The following is a 21,713-nucleotide window of genomic DNA, read 5'->3' as shown; positions in this document are numbered from 1 at the left end:
AACCGTTCTTCGTATGTTTTAGCCACCAGTCCCCTCATCATCCTGGTTGCTCTTCTCTGCACTTTTTCCAGAGTCTCAACACCTTTTTTTTATTGTTGAGAGCAGCAAGAACCCCACAGTTCAATCCTAAACTATAAATATTCTCTTCTATGGCTTCCGTTTTTATATATATGCCTGTTCATCTCTCCATCCACATTCATGACTTAAAGAACATGAACCCAACATGTGCAAATCTCACAACTAGATAAAAAGCATGGAAGCTTTGGTTAAATTTCTTGGCCTCATAAGATACCTTCTTGAAAGGTTCAAATGACATCAGATAGGAAGTCCATCTCTCCAGGAAATCCTAGTGGACAACCACTTAAATCGGAGCCAGCTGTGTGTTGCAGCTGCCAAAAAAGCCAACACAGTTCTGGGCTGCATCAACAGAGGGAGAGAATCAAGACCACGTTAAAAGTGTTGATACCGCTTTATAAGGCCTTGTAAGGCCACACTTGGAATAATGCATCCAGTTTTGGTCGCCACGATGTAAAAAAGATGCTGAGACTCTAGAAAGAGTGCAGAGAAGAGCCACAAAGATAATTAGCTCTTTATTGTGAACTAATGAGCCACGGTGGCGCAGTGGTTAGAGTGCAGTACTGCAGGCTACTTCTGCTGCCTGCCGGCTGCCTGCAATTTGGCAGTTCAAATCTCACCAGGCTCAAGGTTGACTCAGCCTTCCATCCTTCCCAGCTCAGTAAAATGGGGACCCAGATTGTTGGGGGCAAGAGGCAGACTTTGTAAACCGCTTAGAGAGGGCTGTAAAACACGGTGAAGCAGCATATAAATCTAAGTGCTATTGCTGTTAGGGGGCTGGAGGCTAAAACATATGAAGAACGGTTGCAGGAACTGGGTATGTCTAGTTTAATGAAACGAAGGACTAGGGGAGACGTGATAGCAGTGGTCCAAAGAAGAGGGAGTCAAGCTATTCTCCAAAGCACCTGAGAGCAAGACAGGAAGCAATGGGTGGAAACTAATCTGGGAGAGAAGCAACCTGGAATTAAGGAGGAATTTCCTGACAGACAGAACAATTAACCCGTGGAACAGCTTGCCACCAGAAGTTGTGGATGCTCCATCACTGGAGGTTTTTAAGAAAAGATCGGACAGCTAATTGTCTGAAATGCTCAAGCAGGGTCAGAGGTGGGTTTCAGCAGGTTCTGACCAGTTCTGGAGAACCGGTAGCGGAAATTTTGAGTAGTTCGGAGAACCGGTAGTAAAAATTCTGATTGGCCCCATCCGCATCTATTCTCTGCCTCCCAAGTTCCAGCTGATTGGGAGGGAATGGAGATTTTGCAGTATCTTTCCCCCGGAGTGGGGTGGGAATGGAGATTTTACAGTATCCTTCCCCTTCCACGCCCACCAAGCCACAGCCACAGAACCGGTAGTAAAAAAATTTGAAACCCACCACTGAGCAGGGGGTTGGACTAGAAGACCTCCAAGGTCCCTTCCAACTCTGTTATGCTACATTGTTCTATTCTATGTTAAAAAGACGACATGGAAAATCAGCTCTCTTGTTCGTGTTGGGGTCTCCTCTGTGCACAGGATGTTTTTTCCAGCACTTTTGAGAGGCCCGAATATTTTCAGCACAATTAGAATAGAATATTTTTTTTATTGGCCAGGTGTGATGGGGCACACAAGGAATTTGTCTCCGGTGCAGAAGCTCTCAGCGTACATATGAGCAACAAGTGATAAATCACGATCATAATCATAAAATACAATCATCATAAATCGTAAGACACAACAACAAACAGAGAGTCAACATAAATCATCCATCAACATACAGTAAATCATGCTAGGATGCTAAATAAAGGCAAGCCATAGAAATCATGAGATACAAACAACGAAGTTATACTCCTAAGAAGCCAAGGAAACAGGGAATAGGAAAGATGAAATGACGAGAAGGATAGTAGGTAATTTAGCTCTACTACATGGTTTGACTTCCCAGGGCATAAGGCGGTGTTGGGGGAATTAGTTGTTTAGCAGAGTGATAGAAGTTGGGGGAGAATATGTCTTTGTGTCTAGTTGTTTTGGTTTGCAATGCCCTATAGCAGAGGTCTTCAAATGTGGTCGCTTTAAGACTTGTGGACTTCAACTCCCAGAATTCTCCAGCTATGCTATTCTGTTCTATTCCGTTCCGTTCCGTTCTATTCTGTTCTGTTCTATTCTATTCTATTCCATTCTACTCTACTCTATTCTATTCTACTCTACTCTACTCTATTCTTCATTCCAATATTCTATTCTATTCTATTCTATTCTATTCTATTCTATTCTATTCTATTCTAATTCTATTCTATTCTACTCTATTCTATTCTACTCTGTTCTGTTCTGTTCTGTTCTGTTCTGTTCTGTTCTACTCGACTCTTCTCTACTCTACTCTACTCTACTCTACTCTACTCTACTCTACTCTACTCTATTCTTCATTCCAATATTCTATTCTGTTCTGTTCTATTCTATTCTATTCTATTCTATTCTATTCTATTCTAATTCTATTCTACTCTGTTCTGTTCTGTTCTGTTCTGTTCTACTCGACTCTTCTCTACTCTACCCTACTCTATTCTATTCTTCATTCCAATATTCTGTTCTATTCTGTTCTGTTCTGTTCTGTTCTGTTCTGTTCTACTCGACTCTTCTCTACTCTACTCTACTCTACTCTACTCTTCATTCCAATATTCTATTCTGTTCTGTTCTGTTCTGTTCTGTTCTGTTCTACTCGACTCTTCTCTACTCTACTCTACTCTACTCTACTCTACTCTACTCTTCATTCCAATATTCTATTCTGTTCTGTTCTATTCTATTCTATTCTATTCTACTCTATTCTATTCTACTCTATTCTATTCTACTCTATTCTACTCTACTCTATTCTATTCTATTCTTAATTCCAATATTCTATTCTATTCTATTCCATTCTATCCTATTCTATTCTATTCTATTCTATTCTATTCTAATTCTATTCTATTCTACTCTATTCTATTCTACTCTGTTCTGTTCTGTTCTGTTCTGTTCTACTCGACTCTTCTCTACTCTACTCTACTCTACTCTACTCTACTCTATTCTTCATTCCAATATTCTATTCTATTCTATTCTATTCTATTCTATTCTATTCTATTCTATTCTAATTCTATTCTACTCTGTTCTGTTCTGTTCTGTTCTGTTCTGTTCTGTTCTGTTCTACTCGACTCTTCTCTACTCTACCCTACTCTATTCTATTCTTCATTCCAATATTCTGTTCTATTCTGTTCTGTTCTGTTCTGTTCTGTTCTGTTCTACTCGACTCTTCTCTACTCTACTCTACTCTACTCTACTCTACTCTACTCTACTCTTCATTCCAATATTCTATTCTGTTCTGTTCTGTTCTGTTCTGTTCTACTCGACTCTTCTCTACTCTACTCTACTCTACTCTACTCTTCATTCCAATATTCTATTCTGTTCTGTTCTATTCTATTCTATTCTATTCTACTCTATTCTATTCTATTCTATTCTATTCTATTCTATTCTTAATTCCAATATTCTATTCTATTCTATTCCATTCTATCCTATTCTATTCTATTCTATTCTGTTCTGTTCTGTTCTGTTCTGTTCTACTCGACTCTTCTCTACTCTACTCTACTCTATTCTATTCTTCATTCCAATATTCTGTTCTATTCTATTCTGTTCTGTTCTGTTCTACTCGACTCTACTCTACTCTACTCTACTCTACTCTACTCTATTCTTCATTCCAATATTCTATTCTATTCTATTCTATTCTATTCTATTCTATTCTATTCTAATTCTATTCTACTCTGTTCTGTTCTGTTCTGTTCTGTTCTGTTCTACTCGACTCTTCTCTACTCTACCCTACTCTATTCTATTCTTCATTCCAATATTCTGTTCTATTCTATTCTGTTCTGTTCTGTTCTGTTCTGTTCTGTTCTACTCGACTCTTCTCTACTCTACTCTACTCTACTCTACTCTACTCTTCATTCCAATATTCTATTCTGTTCTATTCTGTTCTGTTCTGTTCTGTTCTGTTCTGTTCTACTCGACTCTTCTCTACTCTACTCTACTCTACTCTACTCTTCATTCCAATATTCTATTCTGTTCTGTTCTATTCTATTCTATTCTATTCTACTCTATTCTATTCTACTCTATTCTATTCTATTCTATTCTTAATTCCAATATTCTATTCTATTCTATTCCATTCTATCCTATTCTATTCTGTTCTGTTCTGTTCTGTTCTGTTCTGTTCTGTTCTACTCGACTCTTCTCTACTCTACTCTACTCTACTCTATTCTATTCTTCATTCCAATATTCTGTTCTATTCTATTCTGTTCTGTTCTGTTCTGTTCTGTTCTGTTCTACTCGACTCTACTCTACTCTATTCTGCATTCCCCTTCAAATCAGGATGATGGGACCGAGCATCTCCATCTGGCTGCCAAGCCGTACAGTCTTCTTAAGCCTACTTCAAGGTTGGCTGTAAGGAGGCCCAGAGAGCTTTGCAGGCTCCTTGCAAAAACATCAAAAGGGAAAGGGAGGTTTTAAATCCTCCCTGCTGGTGCGTCTCCAAGAAATCTCATTCTGCTCCAGGAATCCAGCATTCCCCCCCACCCCCCAAGATGCTTCTATTTCCCCCCCCCCCCGTCGGTCACCCTATGTGAAGATGGGAGACTACAAAAACAGTGAGTCATCAGGTGCCGAGAGATGGTTTTAAAAGTCATTTGCAAACAGCAACCTTCTCCTCCCTCTCTCTCTCTCTCTCTCTCTCTTCCCCATCTGTGGCTTTGAGTCATCCTTCCAAAACAGCTCCACCAATTTATCCGACCACAGCAAACTTTTATTAGCGGAGTCTTCTGGGGCAAGTCAAAGAACAGCAGCTGAACAGATTTTTAAAAAGAGAGAAAAACACCAGCGCTTGGCTGAATCGCAGAGTTGGAAGGGAGCTGGGAGGTCTTCTAGTCCAACCCCTTGCCCAGGATCACAGAATCACAGGGTTAAAAAGGGACCTTGGGGGTCTGAATAAACCAGGGGTCCCCAACCTTTCAGACTTCAGAGACCACTAAATTCATAATTTAAAATCCCGCGGACCACTAATATGATCTGCATACTGACCAGCTGGGTGGGTGTGGCTAGGGGGAAATCATGTGACTGGGTGGGCGGGGCCAACTCGATGTCACTCATGTCGAGGGGCACCTCGCTGGCATCTAGACACCCCTCCCAGCCACCCCTCCCCTCCTCGCCTGGGCTCCTTAGGACCCCAACAGGAAGCAGTTGCTGGAGCTCAGCAGCCACCAGGAGAAAGAGTTGGCAAAACAGCTCAGTTCCAATTGGATCAGACCGAGGAGGCGGCTCAGCAGAAGCACCTCACTGAGGACTAGGAGCTTTCCAAGCAGAGGGAAGACCTGCGGGAGTGCAAGGCCAGGTACTGGCGCCTGGAGGCTCAGTGGGCTGAGATGATCAGCCGGTTCCAGGCCATGATGCAGTCCCAGTGGAACGAGGCCCTCCGGCTCTTTGCCACCAGCGGCTCTTCCCTCCAGCCTTCGCCCAAAGCCCCCCACCAGGAGGCCCAAGCAGACCCCAAGTCAGAATTTCTGCCCCCCTCCGACCCACACAAAAAGACCCCGAAGGGGGAAACTCTCTGCAGCAACACAAACGTTCATTGCACGTATCTGGCCCAGGGGCCGTAGAGTTTGAGGACCCCTGATTTAGTGCAATATAAAAAAACGCAAATAATTTTTCTGCAGACCAACAAAATTTTCTCACAGACCATCAGTGGTCCACGGACCACCAGTTGGTGACCGCTGTTCTAGGCCAACCCCCTACCCAAGATTACTTTACTTTACTTTTATTTGATTTATATACCGCCCTACTCCCGAAGGACTCAGGGCGATTACAGAATCATAGGGTTAAAAGCAGAGGTGAAATGCTCCTGGTTCCAACCGGATCGCCCAATCCGGGAGCGATGGAGGTGGGTGGTTTGGAGAACCAGTAGCAAAAATCCCTGCCCCCTCCCACCCCCAATGCCCAGGTGAGCCGCGCAATCATCAGAGGCTTTTTTAAATTATTTTTAAAAGCATTTTTTCTACAACCTCTTCGGCCGAAAAAATGTTTTTAAAAGAAAAAAAAAGCCTCTGCAGCTCAGGCAACTCAGCTGGGATCATCAGAGGCTTTTAAAAGCATTTTTTCTACAACCTCTTCGGCCGAATGGTTTTAAAAGTAAAAAAAAAAAAAAAGTTGGCCACGCCCACCCAGTCACATTACCCCCCCACACACACACTAAGCCACGCCCACAGAACCGGTAGTAACAAATCTTACATTTCACCACTGGTTAAAAGGGACCTTGGAGGTCTTCTAGTCCAACCCCTACTCGAGCAGGAGACCATTATACCTTTTTGGACAAATGTGCTGTCCAACTTCTTCTTAAAAGAGTCCTTGTCCTTAACGAAGACAAAGCCAAGCAGAAAAATCTAAATCTTGCACCAAGGGATTTGTTTGTTTGTTTCTTTAACCTATAAGCAGTCCTTGATTTACAACTGTTTGTTTAGTGTCTGTCCAAAGTTACAACCACACTCAAAAAAAGCAACTTATCACCATTTTTTTTTTACACTAAACGACTGTTTAGTGGCCACGTGATCAAAACTCAGATACTTGACCACTGACTCATATCCCATGACCCTCTTGGGCGACCGTCCGACAAGCAGGAAGCCAGATTCGCTTAATGGCCGTGTGACTCACTTAACAACGGTAGCGATTCCCTTTAGCAAGAAGGTGGTCGAACGAGGCAAACCCCACTTAACAAATGCCTCGCTTAGCAACCTAAATTTGGAGCTCCGTGGCGGTCATCTGTTCGAGGATTACCTATCATCACGACCGCAACTTGCCGAAAGCACAATGTACGAATTTGGCCGCTGGTTTCCATGGGGAAAAACAGCGGTTGTCCATTGAGCCTGCGTGAATCAAAGCTTGTGCTTGTCCTTTGTGACATTTGTGTGGTTTCCCCTGGGATGCACCAGTGTGTGTTGTGTTGTGTGTGGGGGGATGGGGGGAAGACACACCGGGATGCCAAGATGTCAATCCGTGCGTGTCGTATTCGGTGCCAGCTCAAACAGAGTCGCCAGCTGTGATTTGACATCTTAACTGTTGGAGATGCTGGGCAGAGGATGTCTTCTTTTGTCCTCTCTTGGGGGGGGGGGTGTTTCCTAGTCCAGAGAACTAGATTTCCCCCAGTAACAGTAACAAGAGTTGGAAGGGACCCTGGAGGTCATCTAGTCCAACCCCCTGCTCACACAGGAGACTTGTACTAGGGATTCGAACTGCCGAACTTTCTGTTGTGGCCGTCAGCGGCCTGTGCAGTTAGTAGCTGACTCTGACAGCGAGGAGGCTGGTGTGGTGCTGTGCCAGCAGCCTGTGCAGCTGGCACTCGAGTCGGACAGTGAGGAGGCTGGAGAAGATGTGGTGCCAGAGGTGGGGATTCAGCCGGGGCCTTCAGAACCTCCAGAAGCTTCCATAAGTGAAGAGGACGAAGAGGAGGAGCCTCTTCTCGATGCACGGGTGCGCAGAGCTGCCAAAAGGCAGGAGTGGCTCCTCAGGAGGAGGTCTCCCTGAGAGTAAGGCTTGGGGCTAATTGGCCACTCCCTTAGCCTATTTAAGGAGGAACACCGACTGAAGCAATTTGCAGGGAACAACTCTGTTCACTCTCCTTCACGTCTTGATCTTAGTTCTCTTATCAGTTTCCTGCAAATTGCTTCTGGGCTTTCTCCCAACCCTAGTAAGATTACGGTTATTTATTCTTTGGATTCTTGTAGGCTGTTAGGAAAGTTAATTAACAGCCTTTGTTTGAAAAAGACTGATTTAATTTAGGAAACTAAAGTTTGTACAGACTTTGTGTGTGCTGCGTTCTTTGGGGTCCGTAGCTGGGACAGAACACTTTCTGATCGACAAGTCAGGTATAATGTATAATAATAGTATCAATATTATAATACTATATAAATATTATAATATTATAAATAAATAAGGTCTCTGGACCTACCCCAGGGTCCTTTCCTGGGCTCAGGATGCTGGGGTTTGTAGTCCCCCACACCTCTGGAAGAGCACCCGTTGCAGAACTCTCCTTCCTAAAGAAGAGCGTGCAAGCCCTCCTTGACTTACAACCCGTTCCTTTAATGGTTGTCCAAAGTTTCCAGAGCTCCCAAAAGAAGCTGCTTCCCCAAGGTCCTCAGACTTACGACCATCGAGGCATCCATCCCCATGTGCAATCCAAGGGTTGAGCAGCTAGCCCTCAACTTGCAATTTGTTTAGCCACCGTGGGAAAAAGACTTACTAACAGGTTCTCTCGCCCTTAAGACCGTTTAAGGCCCTCTAGAGTCACGTGATGAAAATTCGGACACTTGGCAACTGGCATGGACTTATGACAGTTGCAGGATCCTGGAGTCACGTGACGGCCGTTGGCGATCTTCGCGACCGGCTTCCGACAAGCAAAGTCAAGGGTGGATTCTCTTAAAGACAGCACGATTTGCTTAACAATTGCAGGGATTGGCTCAGTGGGGAAATGTAAAATTCGTGACTACTGGATGGATGGATGGATGGATCATAGATAAACGATAGAGATGGATGGATGGATAGATAGATAGGATACATGGATGGATGGATGGATGGATGGATGGATGGATGGATGGATTATAGATAAACGATAGAGATGGATGGATAGATAGATAGAATAGATGGATGGATCATAGATAAACGATATGGATGGATGGATGGATGGATGGATGGATGGATGGATCATAGATAAACGATAGAGATAGATGGATGGATAGATAGATAGAATAGATGGATGGATGGATCATAAATAAATGATAGAGATGGATGGATGGATAGATAGATAGAATAGATGGATGGATGGATGGTTGGATGATAGATAAACGATAGAGATGGATGGATGGATGGATCGTAGATAAATGATAGAGATGGATGGATAGATAGATAGAATGGATGGATGGATGGATGGATCATAGATAAATGATAAGAGATAGATGGATGGATAGATAGATAGAATAGATGGATGGATGGATGGTTGGATCATAGATAAACGATAGAGATGGATGGATGGATGGATGGATGGATGGATGGATGGATGGATCATAGATAAACGATAGAGATGGATGGATGGATGGGTGGATCATAGATAAACGATAGAGATGGATGGATGGATAGATGAATCATAGATAAACGATATGGATGGATGGATAGATAGATAGAATGGATGGATGGATGGATGGATGGATCATAGGTAAACGATAGAGGTAGAGAGATGGATGGATAGATTAGACAGATAGAATAGATAATATAGATGGATGGGTGAGTGGATTGCTTGATTGATTTCTATACCGCCCATCTCAGCAACCTCTGGGCAATTCACAATTCAAACACATATTACAGTTCAAACCTTAAAAAAAACCAATAAAAACAGTAAAAGGTATTAAAACATTTTTTTAAAAAAAAAAATCCACGCCTTCTCGCTGACCCCTCCCGACCTTTCCCTCCTTTCTGCAGAACAGCCTGGAGCAGTGCAGCGTCTGTGCCAAGCCCATCATGGAGCGCATCTTGAGGGCCACGGGGAAAGCTTACCACCCTCACTGCTTCACCTGCGTGATTTGCAACCGGACCCTGGATGGCATCCCCTTCACCGTGGATGCCGGGGGCAACATTCATTGCATTGAGGATTTCCACAGGTGGGACGCGAGGGGCTGGCGGGCGGGAGAAATGAGGAGGTGGGAGGATGGAGGGTACACAGCAGCGGCCAAAATTGTGGAAACCTTTTGGGGAAAGTGTATTTTCTAAAAGTACCTAATACCACCACTTTTTCCTTGCAGTAGTACCATCAAATTATATATCCATGGAAAGATAATTTAATCATGAATGTAATGCAATAACTTTTAGGAAGGACTTGCTATTAGAATAGCAGTGACAGTATAAAGAAGAAAAGTGAAGCACGTAGACAAAACGAGAGATACAAAAATGATCACCATGTCAGTTAATACTTATTTGGGTAAACTTTAGCATGAATTACAGCCTTACAACGTCTTCTCATGGAGTGAACCAAGCCTTTGAGTTCTGCAGCTGTTCTAATGGGAAACCAAGATGGAATGATGGCTTCTATTAACTGGGTTTGATTGCTGGGTCGCTTCTGACTAACCAGTTTTTTTAGTCGGCTCCATCGATTTTCAATTGGGTTAAGAAGGTCTGGGCTATTCCCAGGCCATTCATTCCAGCAGTGGAATAGGATTATCTTGAAACTCCAAAAAAAAAAGTGGTGTTATTAGCCATCAAACCTCAAAAATACACTTTTCCCAAAAAGGTTTCCACAATTTTGGCCACTTACTGTATGTTGTGAATTCGCACAACATGGCGAACCGAGGTTAGCAGAACGCAAAGCCTGAATTCCTTGTGTAATAGCCTTGGATTGTGTTCTGACCCAGCCTTAGCAGAAGCAAGAAACAGACTCCTTGTCACGAAAAAAAAAAATCCTCCTTATTTTCCTCTTGTGAATTAATGGCATTCAAGTCCAAGAAAGAATCCTTCAAGGAGTTAAATGCAGCAACAGACCTTATCCGTTCCTTGCGATAATTGCCACCCAGTCGAAAGGCTGCAAATTAAGTTCTGGCCAGCAGCCTTTGTGGCACGAAACACAATGAGCCAAAATCACCAGAAATACGAACGGTTGTCTCCTACGACCACCACTCCCCTTTCCTCCCATTTATTCCCCAGCCAGGGAGGGGCCATTCAGCGTCCACATATGCTTTGCTTCCCGAGTCGACTCCTTGTCCTCCGTTGTTCTCCTCTTTTAACTGCTCTGCGCATCCGTGCATCTGGAACAGGCCCCAGATGTTCTTCCTCCTCCTCACTCATCTCAGCCTACAAATGCAACTGCCTCTCCGGAGGCTGGGAAATGTCGGACGGCCCCGGCTCCATCTCTGCTTCCGACGCAGAGCAATTTAGTCGAGCTTTTTTTTTAAATTGTTTGTAAACTCATGAAGGGGGAACACACACACACACACCATTCTCTGAATCATTGGTTCCACTGACGGATATATTATGTCAGCAGCATTCCCACACTCTACTCAGGGAGATACTCAACCCAAATCACAACGGAGTATAGGTAGTCCTCAACTTACAACCACAATGGAGGTGGCAGCTGGCACCTGGGAAACAGATACCTGGCAGAGATTGTCTATTTTTCCTCTTATGCCAAAGAGCATCAAGACATGGAAATCTTGAGTTTCTTTCTCACCTGTAGCTTATTATTCCTTCCCTACAGGCAGTCCTCGACTTACCAAGTTCATTAAATGACTGTTCCAAGTTACAACCGCACTTTAAAAAGTTACTTATAAGTAAAAAGTATACAAAAGTATAGTAACTTACTTAAAGGTTACTATTTTTCACACTTACGACCGTGGCAGCATCCCCATGGTTATGCAATCAAAATTCAGAATGCTTGGCAACTGATTCACATTTATGACGGTTGCAGTGTCCCGGGGTGATATGACCCCTTTTTGCGACCTTCTGACAAGCAAAGTCAAGGGGGAACCCAGATTCACTTAACAACTGTTTTCCCAAAGGTACTTTTTCAAGAGGCAGCTGGACTCCTTGTTTTTTCTTTGAAGACATTTCGCTTCTCCTCCTAGAAGCTTCTTCAGCTCTGACTGGATAGTGGGGAATGGAAATCTAGTCAGAACGGAAGAAGCTCCTTGGGTGAGAAGTGAAACATCTTCAAAGAAAAACAAAGAAAGCCCAGTTGCCTCTTGGGAAAAAAAAGGCCCTTTGGGACAACCAGGACCTGGACGACGGAGAAAGATACTCCATAGATACTTAACAGCCATGTTACTGGCATCATAATTGCAGTGATTCACTTAACAACTGTGGCAAGAAAGGTCATAAAATGGGACAAAACTCACGGAACAAATGTCTCACTTACCGATCGAAATTTGGGGCTCCTTTGTGGTTGTAAGTCAAGGACTACCTGTGTTCACTCTCACCATCTCTCCTCCCCAGGAAATTTGCCCCCCGATGCTCCGTCTGCAAGGAACCCATCATGCCCGCTCAGGGCCAGGAGGAAACTGTCCGGATCGTGGCCCTGGACCGTGACTTCCACGTCCACTGCTACCGTTGTGAGGTGGGTGCCTTCAGCCCCTCTTCTCCCCCCCCCCCACGCTTGGCTCTCCTCTGGCCATCTCCCCAGGACAAGGTGGAGCGAAGCACGAAATCCGGCCACCCTTTAAACTGCAAAACCTCCAGGTTAAAATACACGGCCAGCCAAGCTGCAGAGCGTTAAGGGGAGGGGAAGGGATGGGAAGGGAAAGGAGGAAAGGAAAGGGGGAGGGAGGGAGGGGAGGGGAGGAGAGGAGAAGAAAAAATGAAGGAAGGAGAGGGAGGGAGGGAAGAAAGGAAGGACGGAAGGAAGGAAGGGAAGAGGAAGGGAGGAAGGAGGGAAGGAGATGAGAGAGGGAGGGAGGAAAGGAAGGAGAGGGAGGGAGGGAGGGAAGAAGGGGGGAAGAAGGCAAGGGAGGAAAGAAAGGAAGGGTGGAAGGAAGGAAGGGAAGAGGGAGGGAGGAAGGAAGGGAAAAGGGAGAAGGGAAGGAGAGGAGAGAGGGAAGGAGGAAAGAGGGAGGGAGGAAAGGAAGAGGGAGGGAGGGAGGAAAGAAGGAGGGAAGAAGGCAAGAGAGGGAAGAAAGGAAGATGGAAGGAAGGGAAGGGAGGGAGGAAGGAAGGGAAAAGGGAGGAGGGAAGGAGAGGAGAGAGGGAAGGAGGAAAGAGGGAGGAAGGAAAGGGAGGGAGGGAGGGAGGGAGGAAAGAAGGAGGGAAGAAGGCAAGGGAGGGAAGAAAGGAAGGATGGAAGGAAGGAAGGAAGGAAAGGGAGGGAGGAGGGAAGGAGAGAAGGAAGAAGAAAGGGAGGGAGGAAAGAATGGAAGGAAGGAAAGGAAGGACGGAAGGAAGGGAAGAGGAAGGAAGGAAGAGAGAGAGGGAAGAAAGAAGAATGGAAGGAAGGAAAGGAAGGAAGGGGAGGGAGGAAAGAAGGAACGAGGAAGGGAGAAAGAAGGGAAGGAAAAGGAGAGGAAGGAAAAATCTATTCATTCCCTTCGCCTCTAGAAATATGGTGGGGGTCCCTAGATGAGAATCAGGCTTGGAACCCCAACCAAGTGAAGCCACTTAACATGCCGGACCCTCCCTGTCCGGTCTCGGGGGCCAGAGCTTTCAGCCCCACCCCTTGGACAGCCCCCCTTGGGGAAACAGAGTCCCCATCGGAGTGAATCCTCCTAGGCGAAGGAGAAGGTCTTGCCCGGTGCGGTAACCCTCCCTTTCCCTCCCGTCTCTTCCACGCAGGACTGTGGGGGTCTCCTCTCCGAAGGCGACAATCAAGGCTGCTACCCCTTGGACGACCACATCCTCTGCAAAGGCTGCAACTCCGCCCGGATCCAGGCGCTGACCGCCAAGGCCAGCACTGACCTCTGAAGAGGGCGCGGAGGGATCCGGGATCCGGCTTCCCAGGACTCTCCTGCACGCTACTTGCCCCCCCACAACAGATTGCGCCATCTTTCTGCACACACCTGGCTGTCTAGGGAAGGTATTTCTGGGCGGGGTCCTGAGGCTCTTTCAGGGGGGCTTCTTAGCCCCTCCCCATGGAAAGGACCCTTTCCCAGAGAAAGAGAGAGAGAGAGGTGTCCAATTTCCACCTTCTTAGGTTTTGGGGTGTCGCCATGCACCCACATTTAAGAGTGGGGGTGTCGGGTGGAGTCCCTAGATGGGGGGTCACGTCCTCACGCCCCTTTCCACTTGCATGCCTTTAATTGCACACCTGTCCTAACCATAATCAAGGGCTTTTCTGGCACCTCGTTCAATGGATTTAGCAAAATTTCTCCCTTGTCCTAGTTCGACTTCATCCTATCTTCCTCTCTCCCCACCCCTCAAATATATATATATATATATTATATATTTATATATATTCCCTGTGCCTTTTAAACCACCATTGCCTAAGGCTTCTTCCTCTTTGGCAAGCCTTCAGCTTGTTTTGCACATTTCTACAGGTAGTCCTCGACTTACGACCCCAGTGCAGCCCAACAGTTCCAGCACTAAGCGAGGCAGTGAAGGGTGCCTCATTTTACGAACTTTTTCTGCCACGGTGATTAAGGGGACCACTGCGGTTCTTAAGTTAGTCACACCGTCGTTAAGTGAATCTGGCTCCCCCCCACTGACTTGGCCGGTCAGAAGTTTGCAAAAGGGGATCATGTGACCCCCCAGGGCACTGCAACCGTCATAAATACGAGTCAGTTGCCAAACCTCTGAATTCGGATCACATGACCACAAGGATGCTGCAGTGGTCGTGCGAAAATTGGTCATAAGTCACTTTTTTTCAGGGCCATTGTAACTTCAGACGGTCACTAAACGAACGGTGGTAATTCAAGGATTATCTGTATATCCAAATTCCCTTGATATCTAGTATCGTCACCTGTTTTATGCCTTAAAAAGGAAAGAAATTTTAAAAACGGATAAAAATTGGGGGCTGATAGTGTTTTCACTTGCCCCAGGATCAAAATAAATTTAGCAAGACAGAAGATTTAATTGCCTGGAAAAAATTTCCTGGTTTTACAGATGGACTCATTGACACGATCTCGCTGCTTTCCTTTATTGGAAGCAGTTAAGAGGAACACACAATGTGTTTCATCCGTTTCCTGCATAGGTCGTCCTGGATTTACGACCATAATTGGGAGGGACCAGAATTTCCATCGCTAAGCAAGATGTTGTTAAATGAATCACGTCTGATTTTACAGTCTTTGCTGCCTGCCACCATTTTTAAACAAATCACTGCCCTTGTTAAGCGAACCACATGGTCGTTAAGCAAATCTGACTCGGTTTGTTGAGGGCTGCTGGCAATCACACAACCCCTGCACACTGCCACCGTCGTAAATACATGCTAATTTGATCACAGGCTGCAGCGGTCATAAGTGGGAGGACTGGTCGTAAGTCCCATTTTTTCAGTACCATTGTAACTTTGGTTGTAAATCAAGGACCATTTCTATGGATTTATTTCTAGGTTTGGCAGTAGAATAAAATTTCCCCAAGGCCAGTCTTTTTTCAACTTCGGCCCCTTTAAGAGAAATGGACTTCAATTCCCAGAATTCCCCAGCACCAAAAGTTGGAATATACCTGCTGAATAAAACTCCACATTGGTGACAGGAAGGGCATCTGGCCAGGAAACACTCAGCTCCGTTCAGTTGCCCAGAACTCTACCCCGCGAGGGATTAAATAAATTAAAAGAGGATGATAGAGGAATATATTTTGCAAATTGCAAAGCATTATGTAATCAAGTGCCCCAAAGTGCCTTTTGCAGAAGGAATTTTGGACCTAATCTGAGCAGTCATTAAACAGATGGCCATTAAGTCGAGGACTAGTTAGTTAAGCCCTGAGACTGGACTAGCTAAGACTAGGCTTAGATTTTCTGAAGCTGTTTTTCTCCAGACTTTTAATATAATTTGGGTGGTTTAGGAATGGGTTGATCAATCATTTAAGCCAGGAATCCCCAAACTCAGCCACTTTAAGACTTGTGGACTTCAACTCCCAGAATTCCCCAGCCAGCGGGGAATTCTGGGAATTGAAGTCCACAAGTCTTAAAGTGGCCGAGTTTGGGGATTCCTGATTTAAGCAGAGATTCTTTTGAATCTCTGGCAGTCCTTTGTGGAGGGCATGTTTGGGAAAGAGTGAAAGAAGAAGGATCAAGAAAAAGAAAGAGGGAAAGGCAAACTCAGTCTGGCCACTCAGGCAGGAAACAAGATTTATAGAAAAATAAACAAGAGGAACCAGATTAGAAGGGATCACGAAGAGAGATGAAGAAATCAGATACCGTGGGAAAGCTTCACTCTTAAAAGCATTTTACAGCAGCAAAACAAGCTAAATCAATATTTTTCCAACTTGGCAACTTGAAGGGGTGGGGAATTCCCATGGCCGACCGAGGAATTCTGGGAACTGAAGTCCAGGCATTCTGCATGGGGAATCCTGGGAGTTGAAGTTCACATATTCTGGCTGGAGAATTCTGGGAGTTGAAGTACATGCATGCAGCCTGGAGAATCCTGGGAGTTGAAGTCCCAAGTGTGATGAATTCTGGGAGTTGAAGTCCAAACATGCTGAATTTAGGGAGTTCAGGTTCGCGCATGCTGTCTGAGGAATTCTGGGAGTTGAAGTCCAAGCATGCAGAATTCTTAAAGTCTTAAAGCTGCCAAATTTGGGGACCCTTGCAATAGAGGATGTTGGTTCTGTTCTTTATTATCTATCAACCTTTAGCATTTCTCAACCTCTTTGGAGACTTTTAAGATGGGTGGACTTCAAATCCCAGAATCCCCCAGAAAAATAGTTGCCTGTTTCCCAGTTTCTGTGGATCGGAAGACAGTTGTTCCGCCAGGCCGGGCTATCAATGTAAAGATTTTAATTGGTTTTAAATTGGTTTTAAGAATGGGATTTTAAATTTGGGGTTTTATAATTGAGCCTATTATTTAATAATTTTAATTATTTTTAAATTTTGTCTGCCTTTGTGCTTTTAATCAGGCTGTATACCACCCTGAGTCCTTCGGGAGAAGGGCGGTATAGAAATAAAATTAATTAATTAATTAATTAATTAATTAATTAATTAATTAATTTGGGAGTCAAGCTATAGGGCCATTTTAGAGTAAGGAGATTGAGGGATGGCTTTTAGGAGAAAGTGGTCTTTGCAATTTTACAAGCCGGGGGATGTAATACGAGCAGGAGGAATCCCCTCCTCACCTGAGAACCCCCCTTATTGTAAATGCACTGTTTGCAATTAGACAAGTCAAATAAACATCAGAAATAACCGCCCTCTTAAAACCAGGAGCCATTCCAGCAAAGCTCATGAATATAGAAAGCAAAAATAAAACACTTTTTTTTTGCATCTCTCGCCTTCTTGGCTGTGTATTTTTCCTGACCCTCGAAGTCTTGAATCACCAGCATATATATAAATAAATATATATATATATATATATATTTTATATATAGTCAATCGGTATATATGGTGCCTTATTGTACTTTGAAGAAAATGCAAAAGTGCCTTTGCCAAGTTTCTGTACGTTTTATTCTATGCAATTTTACAGCTTTTTGTCCTTCTTCTTGGCTCAGTTCGTTGAATGATTACGATGCTTTTAATTGCCTCTGAATTTTTATCCTGTTATATTTTTGCTAAGTTTTCCACCGTAAGGAGAAGAACGTGCACTGTTTCAAAACTTTTCTCTTTACTCCTGCCAAAGAACCACAGATTATTATTATTATTATTATTTTGGAAACTGTTAGCAAACTAATAAACTCTCGATACACTTCAGTTTGTGTAGGTTTCCCGTGTGCATTTCTTTTTTCCAACTCGGCACCAACATTGGGGGGGGGAATGAGGCAGTTGTTAAATGAATCACCTGGTCGTTAAATGAATCGGACTCCCCCCTTGACTTTACTTGCTGGGAAGGTTGCAAAAGGGATCACGTGACACCTGGACACTGCCACCGTCATAACTATGAATCGGCTGCCAAGCATCCAAATTTTGATCACGTGATCAGGGGGAAGCTGCAACGGTCATTAAGTGTGAAACACGGTCATAAGTTGCTTTTTTTAGTGCAGTTGTAACTTTGGGCACTAAACAAACCGCTGTAAGTCAAGGACTACTTATAGATTAAATAAACGGTCATAAGTCAATGCTGTAGTCATTTTGGAACGGTCACTAAATGAATGGCTATAAGTCAAGGACTATCCAAGTCTAAATTCCATGTCTTCCCTAGCTTCTGTAACACCAGCACACACTTCACATACTGGCAGTCCTGGACTTACGACCCCACAATTGAGCCCAATTGAGCTCGTTCTTAAGCAAGACAGTTGCTAAGTGAGTTTTGCTCCATTTTACAACCTTTCTTGCCACTGTTGTTAAGTGAGTCACTGCAGTCGTGAAGTTAGTCACACGGTTGCTAAGTGTGACTAACTTATTTAGTTAATTAGTTAATCCAGCTTCCCCCATGGATTTTGCTCCCCAGAAGGTCGCAGAAGGAGATCAAGTGATCCCAGGACACTGCCACCGTCGTAAGTACATGCCAGTTGCCAAGCCTTCTAATTGCGATCACGTGATCACCCTGGGGATTCTGCAAGGGTCGTAAGTTTGAACAACGTCCCTACTTCGTTTTTTCAGTGCCATCGTAACGTCAAGCGGTCACTAAACGAATGGTTGTAAATCAAGGACTACCTGTATAGTCCAAGCAAAGGAACAATATGAAAAGGCAGGATGAGGGCGTGAAGCTATTTTGGAAACGACTCTGCAGTGAGGAAGATTTCATGGGTTCTTCCCGGGATCGGAGCCTCCAAAGAAATTTGGAGCAAGCCAACCACGCACCGTTAACCAATTTTACGGCTTCTGAAGAACAGGCATTCCTGCCTTCACACCCGCCCCACTGCATGGAACGAAACGGATTCAGAGATTAACAGAGTTGGAAGGGACCTTGGAGGTCATCTAGTCCAACCCCCCGCCCAAGCAGGAGTCCCTGCACCATTTCTTACAGAAGGCAGCCCAGTCTCTTCTTGAAAGCTTCCAGTGATGAAGCTCCCACAACTTCCAAAGGCAACTCCTGTTCCATCGCTTGATTGTTCTCCCTGTCAGAAAGTTCCTCCTTATCTCCAGGTTGAATCTCTCCTTGGTCAGTTTCCATCCATTGTTCCTTGTCTGGCCTTCAGGTGCTTTGGAGAATAGCTTGACCCCCTTCCTCCTCTCTGGGGCAGCCCCTCAAATACTGGAAGATGCTCTCCTGTCTCCCCTGGTCCTTCTCTTCACTAGACTAGCCAGGCCCAGTTCCTGCAACCGTTCATCGTATGTTTTATTCCCCTTTAATCATCTTAGTTGCTCTTCTCTGCACTCTATTTCTAGAGTCTCAGCATCTTTTTTATAGTGTGGTGACCAAAACTGGATGCAGGACTCTAGGTGTGGCCTTACTAAGGCAGGGATGGCGAACCTTTTCGGCACCAAGTGCCCAAACCTGAACACACGTGCACACCAAAGGCCCGGAAACTCGAAAGACCAGCTGGCCAGCACACATGTGTTTGCTGGAAACCAAAAGAACAGCTGGCGATGACACGCATGCCCAACAGAGAGGGCTTTGTGTGCCACCTCTGCACGCGTGCCATAGGTTCACCATCACGGTACTAGGGCTTTATAGAGTGGTATGAACTGCAATTTGGCAGTTCGAATCTCACCAGGCTCAAGGTTGACTCAGCCTTCCATCCTTCCAAGGTGGGTAAAATTGAGGACCCAAACTGTAAACCGCTTAGAGAGGGCTGTAAAGCCCTGTGAAGCGGTATATAACTCTAAGGGCTACTGCTATTGCCAGTCCCTCCCTCCCTTCCTTCCTTCCTCCCTCTCTTCCTTCCTTCCTCCCTCCCTCCCTCCCTCCCTCACTCACTCACTCACTCACTCACTCACTCTCTTCCTCCCTTCCTTCTTTCCTTCCTCCCTCCCTTCCTTCCTTCCTCCCTCCCTCCCTTCCTCCCTTCCTTCCTTCCTCCCTCCCTCTCTTCCTCCCTCCCTTCCTCCCTTCCTTCCTTCCTCCCTCCCTCTCTTCCTCCCTCCCTTCCTTCCTTCCATGGTGGCGCAGTGGTTAGAGTGCAGTACTGCAGGCTACTTCAGCAGCCTGGCGGCTGCCTGCAATTTGGCAGTTCGAATCTCACCAGGCTCAAGGTTGACTCAGCCTTCCATCCTTCCGAGGTGGGTCAAATGAGGACCCTGATTGTTGGGGGCCAGAGGCTGACTCTGTAAACCGCTTAGAGAGGGCTGTCGAGCACTGTGAAGCGGGATATAAATCTTAAGTGCTAAGTCTAAGTCTATTAGTACCTCACAGCTTTGCTGGAATTGTGGGAGTTGAAGTCCACAAGTCTTAAAGTTGCCAAGATTGGAGACCCCTGCTCTAAAAGGATGCAAATGACCAACTGTCATTTGCCTCTTGAAGAAAAAGCACTTTTGAGACAACTATGACCTGGAAGACTGAGAATCTGCACAGACTTTTAATTCAGTGATTCCCAATCTGAGTGGTTTGAAGATGGATAGACTTCAACTCCCAGAATTCCTCAGCCGGCATCCTAACTTGCTTTGCGTATGTCAATTATGACTCAGAAAATCTAGCTTTGCTGTCTTGGGTTAGAGCTGAGATTCTCAATCTTGGTAATTTGAAGATCGGTGGACTTCAACTCCCAGAATTCCCCAGCCAGCCATGGCTGCTCCTGCCTGGTGATGCTATAAATCACCACTTCTCAATCTGGGTAACGTGGACTTCAACTCCCAGAATTCCCCAACCTGCATGGATGGATGGGTGGGGAATTCTGGGGGTTGAAGTCCATCCATCTTCCAAGCTACCAAGATGGAGAATTTCAGCTTTAACCCAAGAAATCAAGGCCAGATTTTCTGAGTGCTCATTAACATATGCAAAGCAGATATAGGATGCTGGCTGGGGAATTCTGGGAGTTGAAGTCCGAGAATCTCAGCTGTAACCCAAGAACAAAGCCAGATTTTCAGAGTCACCTTGATCATATGAAAAGCAGGTAGGATACAGGCTGGGGAATTGTGGGAGTTGAAGTCCACCTATCTTTTGAGATGGAGAATCTCAGCTCTAACCCAAGAAAGCAAGGACAGGTTTTCTGAGTCCTCATTAACATATGCAAAGCAGGAAGGATGCTAGCTGGGGAATTCTGGGAATTGAAGTCCAAGAATCTCAGCTCTAACTCAAGAACAAGGCCAGATTTTCTGAGTCCTCATTAACATATGCAAAGCAGGTAGGATGCAGGCTGGGGGATTCTGGGAGTTGAAGTCCCATCCCCCTCCCCCATCTTCCAAGCTCCCAAGATTGAGAATCTCCGCTCTAATCCAAAAGAAATAAAACCAGATTTTTCTGAGTCAGAATTAACATATGCCAAGCAGGTAGGATGGCAGGACAGACGGCTGGGGAAGAGAGCAGCCTGGAAATATTTGCCAAACATTTTGCCTTTTTCCCCAAATGCTGCAATTTTCTCTCTGCCCCCGTCCCCGTTTCCCCCTCCCGTTCACGTTTCTTCAAGAAATCTGCTTTTCAAAAAATAAATAAATAAATAAACCCGGGCACGTCAGGGAATGCCAGGCAGGCTTGGCGAGCTCCCCCATCTCACGCTGGCACCGCTGAGCAGCCTACGGAGAAACGGAAGATCGGTCTCCGCCTGCCAATCAGCAACCCAGAAACACAGCTTGGAATTGGCTTCTCAGCTGCCACACTGTTGGTGCAACTTTCTGCCCACTGTCTTCCTCTGGGCCCCCCTCTCTAGAAAACACCACCCCCACCCCCCGCCGCAATCCGGGTTCTGGGTTCGAATTGCACGCCTTGGAAGGCCCAGTGGGTGATTCCAAGCGGACCCAACGGGCTTCTCCGGGAAGGTGAATGGAAAGGTTTATTATGGCTGTTGCTATGAGGGTCCTGCCTCTAGTGTCCTTTTATGAGTAGCACCAAGGTGGCAAATAGACCGAATGCTTCTGATTTTGCCCCGCAAACAACAAACAACCACCCTGCGAGGTAGGCTGAGCTGAGAAAGGAGGGCTGGTTCAAAGCCATCCAACCAGGTTTGGCGCCTCAGGCAGGACTAGAACTCACCGGCTC

At 45.3% G+C, this 21,713-nt stretch overlaps 1 protein-coding gene across 4 annotated transcripts in view; it reads left to right on the top strand.

The window, feature by feature from the left end:
• LPP (LIM domain containing preferred translocation partner in lipoma) overlaps positions 1-13,974 on the top strand; it is a 211,053-nt gene extending 197,079 nt beyond the window's left edge. For all 4 annotated transcript variants that reach the window (XM_087872385.1, XM_087872387.1, XM_087872386.1 and 1 more), the window contains 3 exons: positions 9,565-9,743; positions 12,064-12,184; positions 13,393-13,974. In XM_087872385.1, coding sequence (XP_087728511.1) covers positions 9,565-9,743; positions 12,064-12,184; positions 13,393-13,521 — 429 coding nt within the window. In that variant the 3' untranslated portion in view covers positions 13,522-13,974. The remainder of the gene's footprint in view (positions 1-9,564; positions 9,744-12,063; positions 12,185-13,392) is intronic.
• Positions 13,975-21,713: the final 7,739 nt, after the last annotated feature.

The sequence above is a fragment of the Pantherophis guttatus genome, chromosome 6, assembly GCF_059756535.1.
Source record: "Pantherophis guttatus breed Tessera chromosome 6, ASM5975653v1, whole genome shotgun sequence".
Classification (NCBI taxonomy): Eukaryota; Metazoa; Chordata; class Lepidosauria; order Squamata; family Colubridae; genus Pantherophis; species Pantherophis guttatus.
The sequence above is the reverse complement of the archived record's forward strand: the minus strand, read 5'-3'. Positions and strand labels throughout refer to the sequence as shown.